This window comes from Populus alba, chromosome 10 (genome assembly GCF_005239225.2).
Source record: "Populus alba chromosome 10, ASM523922v2, whole genome shotgun sequence".
NCBI classification, from domain to species: domain Eukaryota; kingdom Viridiplantae; phylum Streptophyta; class Magnoliopsida; order Malpighiales; family Salicaceae; genus Populus; species Populus alba.
The window spans coordinates 17,424,231-17,436,841 of NC_133293.1; the positions used below are offsets into that span (position 1 = coordinate 17,424,231).

Sequence of the window (12,611 nt, forward strand, 5' to 3'; positions counted from 1 at the left end):
ATTTTTTTTTATATTGTTGGATTCGTCTTACCAATATTTCTCCGATGTTAATTGTGATATCATCATCAGAATTTTAATGTGCTACTGGAATTTCTTTCACCTAATCAAATCATGTGTTTAAAATTTTACAATTCGAAGGAGTTGCAATGATACTAGCAACTTACAAATTATAAATATCATTTATAAAAATTAAAAACATTATTTAGAATTCTCTAAACAATATTATTCTTTGAATATTTTTTACAATGTATTATTTTATTTAAAAAAAAAACGCTATAAACCCAAAAAAAACTCCCTGTGGCTAGCCACTGACATTATCTTTACGACAAAACTGTAATCGATACCTTTATCACTTTTTTCAGTTCTCTCTCGGCCTCTCTCATCATTCAAAAAACTTGGGAGAGTTAAAAGAAGAGCCAGATTAGTTTTCTTTTCCTTTTTTTATCCTTTTCCGGTCTGGAGATAGCACGATCGAAGGCAAGACGGAAGAGTATCTTGAATTAACAGACGGGAATCCAATCAAATGAATTAAAGGAAGGGGATTTTACAGCGTTAATGGAAAAAATGAAATGAAGAGTCAAAATGGTTTTTTTGTTTTAAAAAAAAATTCTTACATATTTATCAGAAGAAAAAAAATATTAAAATAAATTATTTAAAAAATTATTTTTTCATCTTTTCTTGTTTTTCAAAAAAAAAAACTGAAAGTATTAATATTAAAATACAAATAGTTTGTTAAAATGTTTTTTTTTCACTTAAATAAACATGATAAAATAATTAAATTTACATTATTAAAGAATTATATCAACAACTTAGTTTTTTTCTAAATAACTTTTGCCATCGAAGATTCTCTAGGTAATGGCCTTATCTCAATTGAATAACAACTCACCATCCAATTCATGTCGTATAGGAAAAAATAACAAATCATATATATATATATATATTGTTAAAACTTGTTATTTTCTGCAACTATTTTGTCTAAACTTTACTGTTTAATTTTTGAATTATTTGATTTTATTTTAGATGTTTAAACCTATAACAGTGCATTAAAAAATAAAAAATTTCATTTTGTATAAAATAAAAAATTAACTCAATTCAGTACAATCTATTAAGATTTTATAGATTAATTAGGATGAACTTAATTTATTTTTTAATTTGAATTTATCTAATTAACAACGTAGAAGAATTTCAAACTAATTTAATTTAAATTTCAGGTTAATTGAAGTATCAAATAAAATAATTAATTTAAATTATTATATCAAATTTAATTATAATATTAAAAAAATTAAAGATACAAATATTAGTTGTTTAGATCAATTTTTTTAATCCAAACCGTAACTATAAGTTTATACCTATAGCGCGGTCATTAAACCCGAAACAGACTAAACCTATGAATTTACTGCCAAACAGGGCAACAGCTCCGCCACGAACAGACTCCTATGATTTTACTCAGTGACTCAGAAGAACACTTGTAGAATTCCTCGCCTCTCTCTCTCTCTCTCTCTTTATTAAGGTGGATATTAAGGCCGGCTTGCGCGCATCTCTTTCAATAACTACTCTGTTGGTGAACTCTATTTTAATGGCTCAGTCTCTTTCTCGATGGAGACCTATCCGGAATCTACTCTTCTCCACCACAACTCACCTGAATTTGCTTTTTATCTGATACCCAGAACTTCTTTTCAGGTATATTTGCTTTCAATATAATAACTTATGTTTCTTTTTGCCCCCCTCCCCCCCCCCCCCGTTTTTTTTTTCTTTCTTGTTTGTTGTGGCATGTTCACCGGGTTCTAGAGACAACCGGCTGCTCTGTTTTCCTCTCCGATGGAGAACTGATGCTGACCAGGGGTTAGACTGGTTCAAGCTTGAGTTTTTCTAAGAATTTATTTTTTTGGTTGATCAATTTTTGCATTTTTTGATGGGTCCGCTCGAGGCATGCATTATTTGGTTCATTCCACCAAACCAATCACACTATCTTGTTTTACCACGCCAAACCTTTATAAACCGCGGGGTTTATTGCATCAACCAAGTAGGCATTGTTTTGGTTCACCTGGAAATGATAGCACCAGACTGAATTCTATTTATGACCATATTGATGGTATGATTTCCATGGGACTTGTCAGTGCCCACCTGTTTAGCCTAGTGGAAAAGGGCAAACCAGTGACGAGCTGTTGAGGCTCAAATCTATAGTCTGAATCTCATTTATGCAGCCTGGATTATTGCTGTGCGGCTAAGAGGCCTGTTCACTCACTTGGAATTTAACGGTAAACGCCTCTTGCATCAAATCAAAATTAGTAAATAGAGAAAAGCTACTTTGATGGAATTATTTCATGTAGTTCACGCGTTCAAAGTTGAATGCATCTCCTTGAGTATATGTTGCAGCAGTCATTTTTTTTTCCTTCTATTATTTCAGCTTTCAGGGTTTATTGAAGAAAATTGGCTTCTCCACTGATTAACAATGAAGAGAAAGCATTTACATCAGTCCAAGCACCCATGTAATGCACACCGTAAGCATTACCTCCTTAATTCCCTCCTCTTCTCTTGCTTGTTTATTCCTGATGTTTTTCTTATGTTTTTTCTGGAGTGAGCCCCAACAACTAGGTATAAGCCTTTGTTGTTTCTGAGCAATAGTCTGTGCTAAATATAGGTTCACGTATTACTTGTCATGAGTTGTTGGCATGTGGAAGTTATATAAACATTTATGTATATTTTTCACAGCTAAATTGTCCGAGCCCCTGAATGTTCAAGCAAAGATGGGATTGTCAAAAAGACAAATTGATGGTGAAACCGTTAAATCCTGATATTTTTTAATCTTCAAAATCAATTGTTGTTGCTATTTATGCAGTACGGAATTCAACTGAAGCCACTATCTGTGCATTCGATTGTAAAGAACATCCTAATTCGAAAAAGGCTTCTGAGTTTCTATGGCGGAACATTGCTAGATCCTTGGTGCCAGCACCTATGGAAAAAGCATCTAAGAAGATAGGTGGTTGTGTTATCTCTCATACTCCTGGAGCTGGAAAAACTTTTTTTAAGATTGCATTCCTTGTCAGCTACCTGAAGTTGTTTCCCGGAAAACGGCCTCTGGTCCTCGCTCCAAAGACAACTCTCTACACCTGGTACAAGGAAATTATCAAGTGGGAAATTCCTGTTCCAGTTCATCTCATCCATGGTACTGGATCTTCTAGAGTCTTCAGGCAGACTCCAGTGGCACTTCGAGGATCATGTCCAAGGCCCAGCCAGGATGTTGTGCATATTTTGGATTGCCTGGAGAAAATGCAAAAGTGGCATGCACAACCAAGTGTGCTTGTCATGGGCTATACCTCATTCTGACATTAATGAGAGAAGATTCAAAGTACAACCACAGAAAATATATGGCTAAAGTGCTGCGCGAGAGTCCTGGGATGTTGGTACTAGATGAAGGCCATAACCCCAGGAGTACTAAATCAAGGTTGAGAAAGGTTTTGATGAAAGTGGAAACAGATCTAAGAATACTGCTTTCAGGTACTTTATTTCAGAATAATTTCTGTGAATATTTCAATACCCTTTGCCTGGCAAGACCATTGTTTATCAGAGACGTATGCTGGAACATCACTGGACCAAACCTCTTTTAATTTGTGAGCTGTGAGCGTCTCGCTTGAACGGGACCTTCTTTGTCCAAAGGCACTGAACAAAGACTCGGGTGGATACTTTGGTCCCGCTTAGTATTCTTGCCATGCTTTTTTAAAAAATTAAAGTTTTTAAAAAGTTCTAAATTTTTTATTTGTTGTTGTTAGAAATAAATTTAAAAAAAATAAAAAAATATATTATTTTAATAAATTCTTAAAACAAAAAAACCCTTAGAAAAAGTAATGCTTAATACAATCCCAAACACTCCTTTTTGTTATTGTTATTGGGCTGAAAAGATATATAATGTGTCAAAAATAATTTTTTAAAAAATAAAAAATATATCAAACAAAAATATATTTAAAACACAACTGATACTTTCTCAGATATTCCAATGTTAAACAAGAAACCTAGTTGGCATCGGTATGCAGGCACCACACTACACTTGACTTTGAAGTCTTCAATAGGCTTTGCCAGGCTTAATTTTGTTCACTTTTTTTAAAGGAAAAAATCAGATTCTTAAAGCAGTATCAAGTACCAAAACCATGGGCTGGGTTGGGTTGCATTCAACAGATTTTAAAATAGTGTCAAGTGCCAAGATTTCCGGCCCCTTCAAGGATGACCTCGACTAGCAGCTCTTAGAAGCTTCTTCAAGCCGGACACACACAGGTAAGGGTATAATCCAAGTCGGCGAACCTAAAATAAACACGAATTGCAACTTACAGATTTAAGACTTCAACTCGGCTCTCTCACGTATAATCCACACCACATTCATGTCCTCGACAAGGAATTCCATGGATCCGTATTTAGTATATTGGGCCAACGATTCGACGTGGCTGCTATTCAGATTGTAATCTCTATCTCTCGTATTGCTTGATTGTTTTTTTTCAAGTCTGTTCGAGGAGATTGGGTGAATGTTCTTGCCACTGCATGCACTGCACGGCTTTCAATTGACATTAGTATATGAAGAGTGGTGGGCGGGTTTTTTTATTTATTTATTTTTGGGTTGAGATTTCTCGTTAACACTTAATACAAGCTCTGATTTAGTTGGATGTTTAGGGTTTTGAATGCCTGCGAAAATAAATATTCTAACCTCTCTTAATATATATACTTTGACACTGCAAAAAATTGGACTGGTCATAACCAGGTTAAGATTGATTTGGCACCTTAATTAATCTACACAAACGGTGGTTTTCTTCCATTTGAAAATACTTCAAGCCAAGGGAGTGAGAAGAAGTAGAAGGTAAGTCGTACTCGAACCCCTTCATAAAATGGAGCAGATTAATAACTAATTATTGCCACATGTTCTTTATATCATAGTTTTAAAACCCAACTTGGCGGGTTGGCTTGGGATCCGACCGACCTGGATTGAAATAGGGTCGGGTTGAAGAAAAAACAAGGAAAGAACAAATCAAGTGTAACCCGGTCTTGTATGTAGTGTATATCTGAATTTAACAATTTGATTTTTTATAATTGATTTGAAAAAGTTTTGGCCATTGACTTTTTCATGTTGACCCCATATTCCTATAACTTGAGCCATATTCGAATGAACTCTCAAGTCAGATTTTAAAACTATAATGATAACAATTTTTATTCATACTTTGATTTGGGTCAACCCGAGTTAATCCTCTCAGTCAGAAAACCAAGTTTGGCCCCATGTCGACTCTCGAGTCGGATGTTAAAATTATGATAATAAACATGTTTATTCTAATGTCGACTCAGGTTAATGGTTAACACGCCCTCATGACCTAAGTCTTGCCCAAGTTTACTCCCACGCTTGATTTTAGAACTATGATAATAGCAATTTGTATCATTGTGCTGATTGAAGCCAATGGTCAACCGACCCGTGACTCAAGTCTTGTCTTCCAAGTCGAGTTTATAAACTATAAAAATAATCACTTTTATCCTTAAATTGACTTAGATCAATGTTCAACCTGACCCATGACCCAAGCCTTCTCTCGAATTGAGTTTTAAATTTATGATAATAACCACTTTTATCTTTAAGTTAACCCGGGTCAATAGTCAACTTGACCCGTGACCCAAGCCTTGCTCTGGGTTGACCTTTTAGTCAGGTTTTAAAACTATGTTAATAATTACATTTATTCTTATATAGACTTGAGCCAATTTTCAACTCGAATAATGACCCGGGCCTTATGTCGATTCGATCCTCAAGCTGATTTTTAAAACTGTGATAACAATCATTTTTATTTTTATATTGATCTAGATCAATAGTTAACTCGACCTGTTACTCAGACCTTTCCCTAGATAGAGCCCCATGTCGAGTTTTAAAATTATGATAATAACTATTTTTATTATTACGTTAACCCGAATTAATGGTCAACCCAACTCATGACAGGAGCCTTGCCCTGGGTCGATCATCTTGCCAGGTTTTAAAATTATGATAATAACTATTTTTATTTTTATATTGACCCGAATTAATCTAATTAACCTTTGTATAGAGAACCGGACAAAATTATCTTCTTTTTTTTTAAGAGAAATAAAATTTCTCTATTAAACAACCTTGAATAAGATAAAAAATAATCTTTTACTGTACATGGATGCACCAATTGTACATGAATGCACCAAACAACTTAAAAAGGAAATACCTTATCATGTTCATCATTGTAGAGCTACCAAACACTATTAAAGGTTCAATATTCTACCTGCCTCAAGAGTGAGAGTTGTAAAGGTATGGCCAAATTGCTGGAAAGGGCGGTTAAAATTGGAAGGAATCTTAACTTTAATTAAGGTTTGATTATCGTTCTTTTTCCTGTCTTCCATGAACCGAAGAGGGGTATCAACTTAAAAACAATCAAGTTGATTAATGGAAGTGGATACGAACATAGAAAAATATGGAGGAAAGGACAAAAAAGTAGAGTTAAAAAGATGTCGAAAGAGTAAACTAAACGGTAATACCCCAACTAGCTAAGCTACTTGAGCAGAGAGATGATTAAAGTTTGGTATGGAATTATATAAAGCCCCAAGTTGGATGGTCGAAGTCACTGAATTACCCCTTCAGGAAAAATAAATGTAGTGGAAAGGACCTTGCTAGCCCTCAATCTGACCCCCGTTCTCTAGAAGTTTCACAAAAGTGTCGATATAGAACGATATTAGTGAAATTTCGGAGCTAGCTCCCAGACCTCAAGATTAAGGAGCTCTCTTCCACCTAGTCGAGGAGAATTTCAGTCACAAATTAATTCTTTCAGATAAACGTGACTGTCGGACCATATAATTGACAACACCAAGATCTTCGCAAGGCATGTTAAATGATGGATATTAAAAAGATTGACACCGAAATACATAGGATTAAAGGTCAAGCTTGCGCGGTTTAGATTATATGTTCTAATCTTGGCCATCAAAGGTTGTGAAAGACAATTTATTATTATTATTATTATTTTATAAACCTTCCAGTCTCAATATGAATAGCAGGTTATTTGGATTCCAAGTGTTCATGAGAAAAAAACATGCAAAGATCTGTTTCTACACAGCAATACAGAATCTCTCTGTTTCTATACATATTCTCCATGCTTTTGAATACAGACCAAAACCCAGATTAATTGATTGAGTTGCATCCAACTTAATTATGCTTTGAAGACGGAAATTCCTCTCGACGAAGGTGAATAGTTTTCTGTCATAGATGACGACCAGGGTGACGAAATATGATTCCAGTTGCACATATATATAATGCCAACAGGGTGTGAGGTTTTATTTCTGGGCTGAATTTTCCTCGGAGGATATTATATACAAAACACTTTTTTTTAACTTTCAAGAACCCCATTTTTGAATAGTTTTCGAGGAATTCTATTTTAATGGGCGTAGAAAGAATCGTTATCCCACATAAACTAGGACTACTTGACGGAAATTGTTAACACTGTGCACTGACAAAAAAAATTGAATCTCGGACACCAGTACTGTAAGCAACCCATTTCTTTGACGAGAAAAGGGTGCATGTGGTGGAGGGTTCCTATCGAAGGCCCATCATTGGTTAATAATAATTGCTGTTTATATTACATGACTGCTCAACCAATGATCGTTCAACGGATTATCCGAAACCAAAGTTAACGAAGAATGAGCGACTGACCATCGGGCCACGAGAAGGGTGGGGAGGGGGGGATGTGACAGATTTGACCCTTAGGAAAACAACCACCAATACCTTCGAGACTGGGCAAAAGAAAAAGACATCTACTACTACTCAAAATAAATCGGAATGCCACTCGAGTCGGTGCGTGCTTTAGTCTCGAGATTTTTCAGTCTGTCAAAAAGCCACCAAAGATTAAAAATCAGGATTCAGGCATTGGAATACATGTTGTTTTAGTTTTTTTTTTTTTTTTTTTAAATGTGTCATAATAACATAACAGCTAAACTTTCTTCGAGAAGAGTCTTAATTAAATGAAAGGTCTAATTAAAGAGATCGCCAAGCCATCAGTTCTTGTGAGCAAATTAATTATTTTTTAAAGTGATTTTTTTTATATAAATATATTAAAATATTATTTTTAAAACTTATTTTTAACATCAATATATCAAAAAAATATTTAAAATAATTTTTATTGATAATTCTTTAAAAAAAACAACATTTAAAACACAAACACACCATGCAAATGTCTGTGTCCCAAAATTTGGGGGTTGTAGGCTTGTAGATATTGCCTAGGAGTCTAGCTATTACCAAATTAAGATTCTAAGACCCCTCTACAGAGAAATTAAAACTCCCTTTAATTAATATTTGGTTAATTTGCAAGAGAAGTTGGCAAACCTGGAATCGGAAAACAATAGGTAACTGTATACATGTGTATCAATCACCCACCAAACAAAGAACATGAACAAAGTGGCAATTTTGTAGTTTTGAATTAAATGATGGGATAATGTCCCCATACTAAGTCCAAAGAAGTTGCAAGTTGAGCATCAACTTGCATAGTATAGTCTTTGCATATGCTGCTTGATAATATCACCCTCAAAATATTTCTCACACCAGACTAAATCTCTCCCATTAAACACCAAACTAATCCAAGTGGGCAGCCAAAATCACTTAAAATCCCAAGCCCCTCTTCTATAGCTATGCATATATATCCTTGAATGAATCTTAAGCCTCCCCAATCTTCAAAAAACCAAGCCAAAAATACGGTAATAACAAAAATCCCAGAGAGATAAAAATGCCTGCATCACTACAGCTCCAGAGAGCCGCCATCCCCGCCACAACAACCACCCTTGCTTGCCACAAACAATCTCAAACCACCGTCAACACATGGCGGGTCCCACTGACTTGGGACGCTCCCGTACCTGACTACGTTTCTTGCCACCACACGCGTTTAGTGGGGCCCAACCAGTGCTGCTCCGTGGTGGTCAAGACCATCAATGCACCAGTCTCCACCGTTTGGTCGGTAGTCCGTCGTTTTGATAACCCCCAGGCTTACAAACATTTTGTTAAGAGCTGTCATGTCATCGACGGAGACGGCAACGTTGGCTCCCTCAGGGAGGTACACGTGGTGTCTGGCCTCCCTGCAGCATCAAGCACGGAGAGGCTTGAAATTCTTGACGATGAACAACATGTTCTGAGCTTTAGTGTGGTCGGTGGCGTTCACAGGCTAAATAACTACCGGTCTGTTACCACGCTTCATGCTTCTCCAAATGGGAATGGGACAGTTGTCGTTGAATCATACGTCGTCGATGTACCAGCTGGTAATACTAAAGAGGACACATGTAGTTTTGTTGAGACAATTGTACGGTGCAACCTCCAATCTTTGGCTCAGATTGCTGAGAAAATGGCGAGGAATGTCCAGATTTCTACATCATCATGAGTGTTTGTTTTGATTGAGACTTGTTAATTATTATTTTTTTGTTTTCGATTTGGGTTGGATTGGTGATCATCATGGACTCTTGATCGATCGAAGCCCTTATTGGAAATTCATAGACCGGTGAACGGCGCTCGAAGGTGATGGTATATTTTGATGCTGTACATGTCAACTTCGTTTCCCTTCCAGATAATTACTACTACATTAGCACATAATCATAGTGAATTTATAAACCCTGTATTGTCTGTGTATGCCCTTTTTTAACTTCTTTCTCTCTCTCTCTCTTTTTTTTAATTTGTTTTTTGTTCAATGGGGCCTCTTAATTGAATATATAAATTTACGGTACCAGGACTATCAATAGCTGTGAATATATCGTCTGTTGTTTACTTTATTTTTCGATCGCCCCTCTTCCTTGTTGTATTTTTTGGGCCTGTTCGTTTAATGGAAACTAGTTTATTTTTTTAAAGCACTTTACTTACATAAAAAATAAATTTTTGTAAATTTAATTATTTAATGATATTTAATTGAATTATAAAAAAATGGAGATTGAATATGATGAATGAAATTGAAAAAAAATTAATTTTATAAATTATTTTAAATAAAATAAATAGCAATAAAAAATGATTATCAAATTTAATAAATAAAAAATTTTAATCAAAAAAATTAGAGAAGAATAAACAACAATGACAAATATAAGTGGAAGATAGTATAAAAAATAAATTTTAAGGGATGAGAGTGAAAAAAAATACAAAAATATATAACAATGCAAATATTAATGATCAAATTTGATATAATTAATAAATGATAAGATATTTTTTATTTTTTAATAACTTTTGTAATGTATTTTTTGCCTAAATATAATAAAAATAATTTCTTAAAAAACAAATCAAATGTTTCTTTGGCTGAAAAGTGTCATTTTTTTTTAATAATAAACAAATACAAGAAAATTTTAAAAATAACTCCTAAAATTTATTTTCCATGGAACAAACACTTTATTAATTAATTTGTTTTCTTTCTAACAAGAAATATGATGCTAAGAGAATTAGATCTATATTTTTATGAACCCTAGTTTGCACGAGCTAGTATTTCCTTGGACCAATAAAATCACCAAGCTATTTATTGGTAATACATTACATTCCCATTTATATATATATACATATATATATATATATATATATATATATATTGGAATAATGGATAATAAATTGAACGAAGATGTCTCCATTTTTACTGCAAAGGTAAATAAACAATGGTTAACGTGTCCAGGAATTCATCTGTGCTATATATGTGAGAAAAGTATGAGTGAATGATCCTGCAGGGGACAATAGCTAGTTACAAAATGCAAATAAGAGCACTGAAACGTAAGTATGCCGAAGGATGAATCTCACGATGCAGGTCATGATTGTATCGGCCGATACACAGAAAGTAGGTGTCGAACGTGGCTTCCGACTTGATGTTTACTCCACATTGATGATACGGTAAGCTTTATTTCAACGACCAGGAGATGCAAAGGCTAACCAGTGGCGATTAGGATTAAAAAAAGAAGGGTGCTGTACGACTATGTTCTCCTTTTCTTTTTCTTTTTTTCATTTCTTTATCCTCGAGCCCATTCACCGATACTCTATCGGCAATGTATCCTGTTTTTAACGCCATTATTGTACTAGCTATGCCTGCAGCTCTCATTCCAGTCGGCGGTGATATTTTATTTTTTCTTGGAAACTTCTTACCCATTTAAGCTGGAAATTACAAAGAAATCAGAACAGTTCAACCTCTTAATTTAAAAACCATATCTAGGAATTTTCCTTATTGGCAATGTCTTGGACGGAGAGCTCTGTAGGTTTAAAATACTCTTTTTTTTTTCTTTTTTTCTTTTTTATAGGAGAATCAACAGGTGCTGTGCAAGTTGGTTTTAATTATACTTATGAGGTGTTTGACATTGATTTTCTAACCTGTTTTTTCTATAAAAAAAAATTAATAATTTTTTTTGTTTTAAGTTTTTTTTGGATTGTTTTGATGTTATAATATTAAAGATAAATTTTAAAAAAATAAAAAATATTATTTTAATATATTTATAAATAAAAAAACACATAAAAAGAAACTCATAAACACCCGTTAACTTTTTACTAGAAACACAGGCAACTTGTAGATTTTGCTCCCTTTTATATTCTGTCTCTGTGAACCATGTGTTGTGGTTGAGAGTATTGTTCAGCAAGTTGGCGTGCAAGTGGGCAAGGAGGCTTTTATTGGACACCGGCCGCCCTTGTTCCCGTATCAAAACAAATCAAAGCCACCCAATTGTTTGTCCACCGTGAATTGACCTCACACAGTTAAATTTTCTTATTAAGCCGCCCTCTAAACACCGATTATCATGTTTTAAGCTATTTCTCCCCGACATGGCTGTCGGAACTATTACCTGTCTTCGTTAGTTTTCAACTGTGGAGGGGTAAAAAGACAAACTATCCAATTAGTTTTACAAGATAGTTATATTTTTTATTACTTAGACTAATAAAAACTTAACTTGTCCCATGGGTTTCACAAACTTCTAGAATATTGTGCGTATGGGTGTCGTAAAATTTTCGAAGGGGAACTCGAAAAACGTTATCTAGTTTAAACTTGTGTTTGAGGTTGTGGTTTTCTAGTCAAATTACGTGTTATACATGTCAACACTTTTTTATTCAAAATTTTTAAAATAGTTTTTGTTTAAAAATATATTAAAATATTATTTTTTTATATTTTAAAAATTATTTTTAATATTAACAAATTAAAATAATTTAAAAACAGAAAAAAAATATTAATTCAAACAAAAAAAAAAAATATTTAAATTTTTTCAAACTAGGATTTTCAAGCCAGGAATATAATCCTTGATTATCAAGAAATTTGTTGAGAAGAATTCTAATATATTTAAGAAAGTCAATAATTCATCAATTATCACGAAAAAAACAACACATTAATTATTTATATATAAGCAAAAAAACAGACCTACCAGAGCAATTCAAAACTAAAAAGGAAAGATAATTAAAATCTAAAATTAATTAAAAAAATGATTAAAACATTTTTCGACCTTGATTTGTTACAATTAGCTACCTTCCTGTATATCCGTGTCCATAAAACCTCGTGACTAGATTTGAGCCAAACTCGACAGTGAATTAAAAATTATACAAGTTGTAGTCAAATTACGTGTTGTACAGGTCAAGACTTCTTCAACAACCTTAACATGTCTATTTA

The 12,611-nt window shown here is 33.8% G+C and overlaps 1 protein-coding gene and 1 non-coding gene across 5 annotated transcripts; both read left to right on the forward strand.

Moving 5' to 3' along the window:
• The first annotated feature begins 1,296 nt into the window (after window positions 1–1,296).
• LOC118043184 (uncharacterized) lies at window positions 1,297–4,659 on the forward strand. Of its 4 annotated transcripts, none has more exons than XR_004686596.2 (4): window positions 1,302–2,258; window positions 2,408–2,501; window positions 2,713–3,498; window positions 4,174–4,659. It is a non-coding gene; the product is annotated as an uncharacterized protein (transcript). The 4 variants fall into 4 exon arrangements; XR_012170906.1 differs by having other exon boundaries at window positions 1,303–2,258; window positions 4,105–4,659; XR_004686595.2 differs by lacking the exon at window positions 4,174–4,659 and having other exon boundaries at window positions 1,297–2,258; window positions 2,713–3,583.
• Window positions 4,660–8,524: 3,865 nt separating this feature from the next.
• LOC118043185 (abscisic acid receptor PYL4) lies at window positions 8,525–9,777 on the forward strand. The gene has a single exon (XM_035051063.2). The coding sequence runs from the start codon at window positions 8,748–8,750 to the stop codon at window positions 9,390–9,392; it is 645 nt and encodes a 214-aa protein (XP_034906954.1). The 5' UTR covers window positions 8,525–8,747; the 3' UTR covers window positions 9,393–9,777.
• The last annotated feature ends 2,834 nt before the right edge of the window (window positions 9,778–12,611 follow it).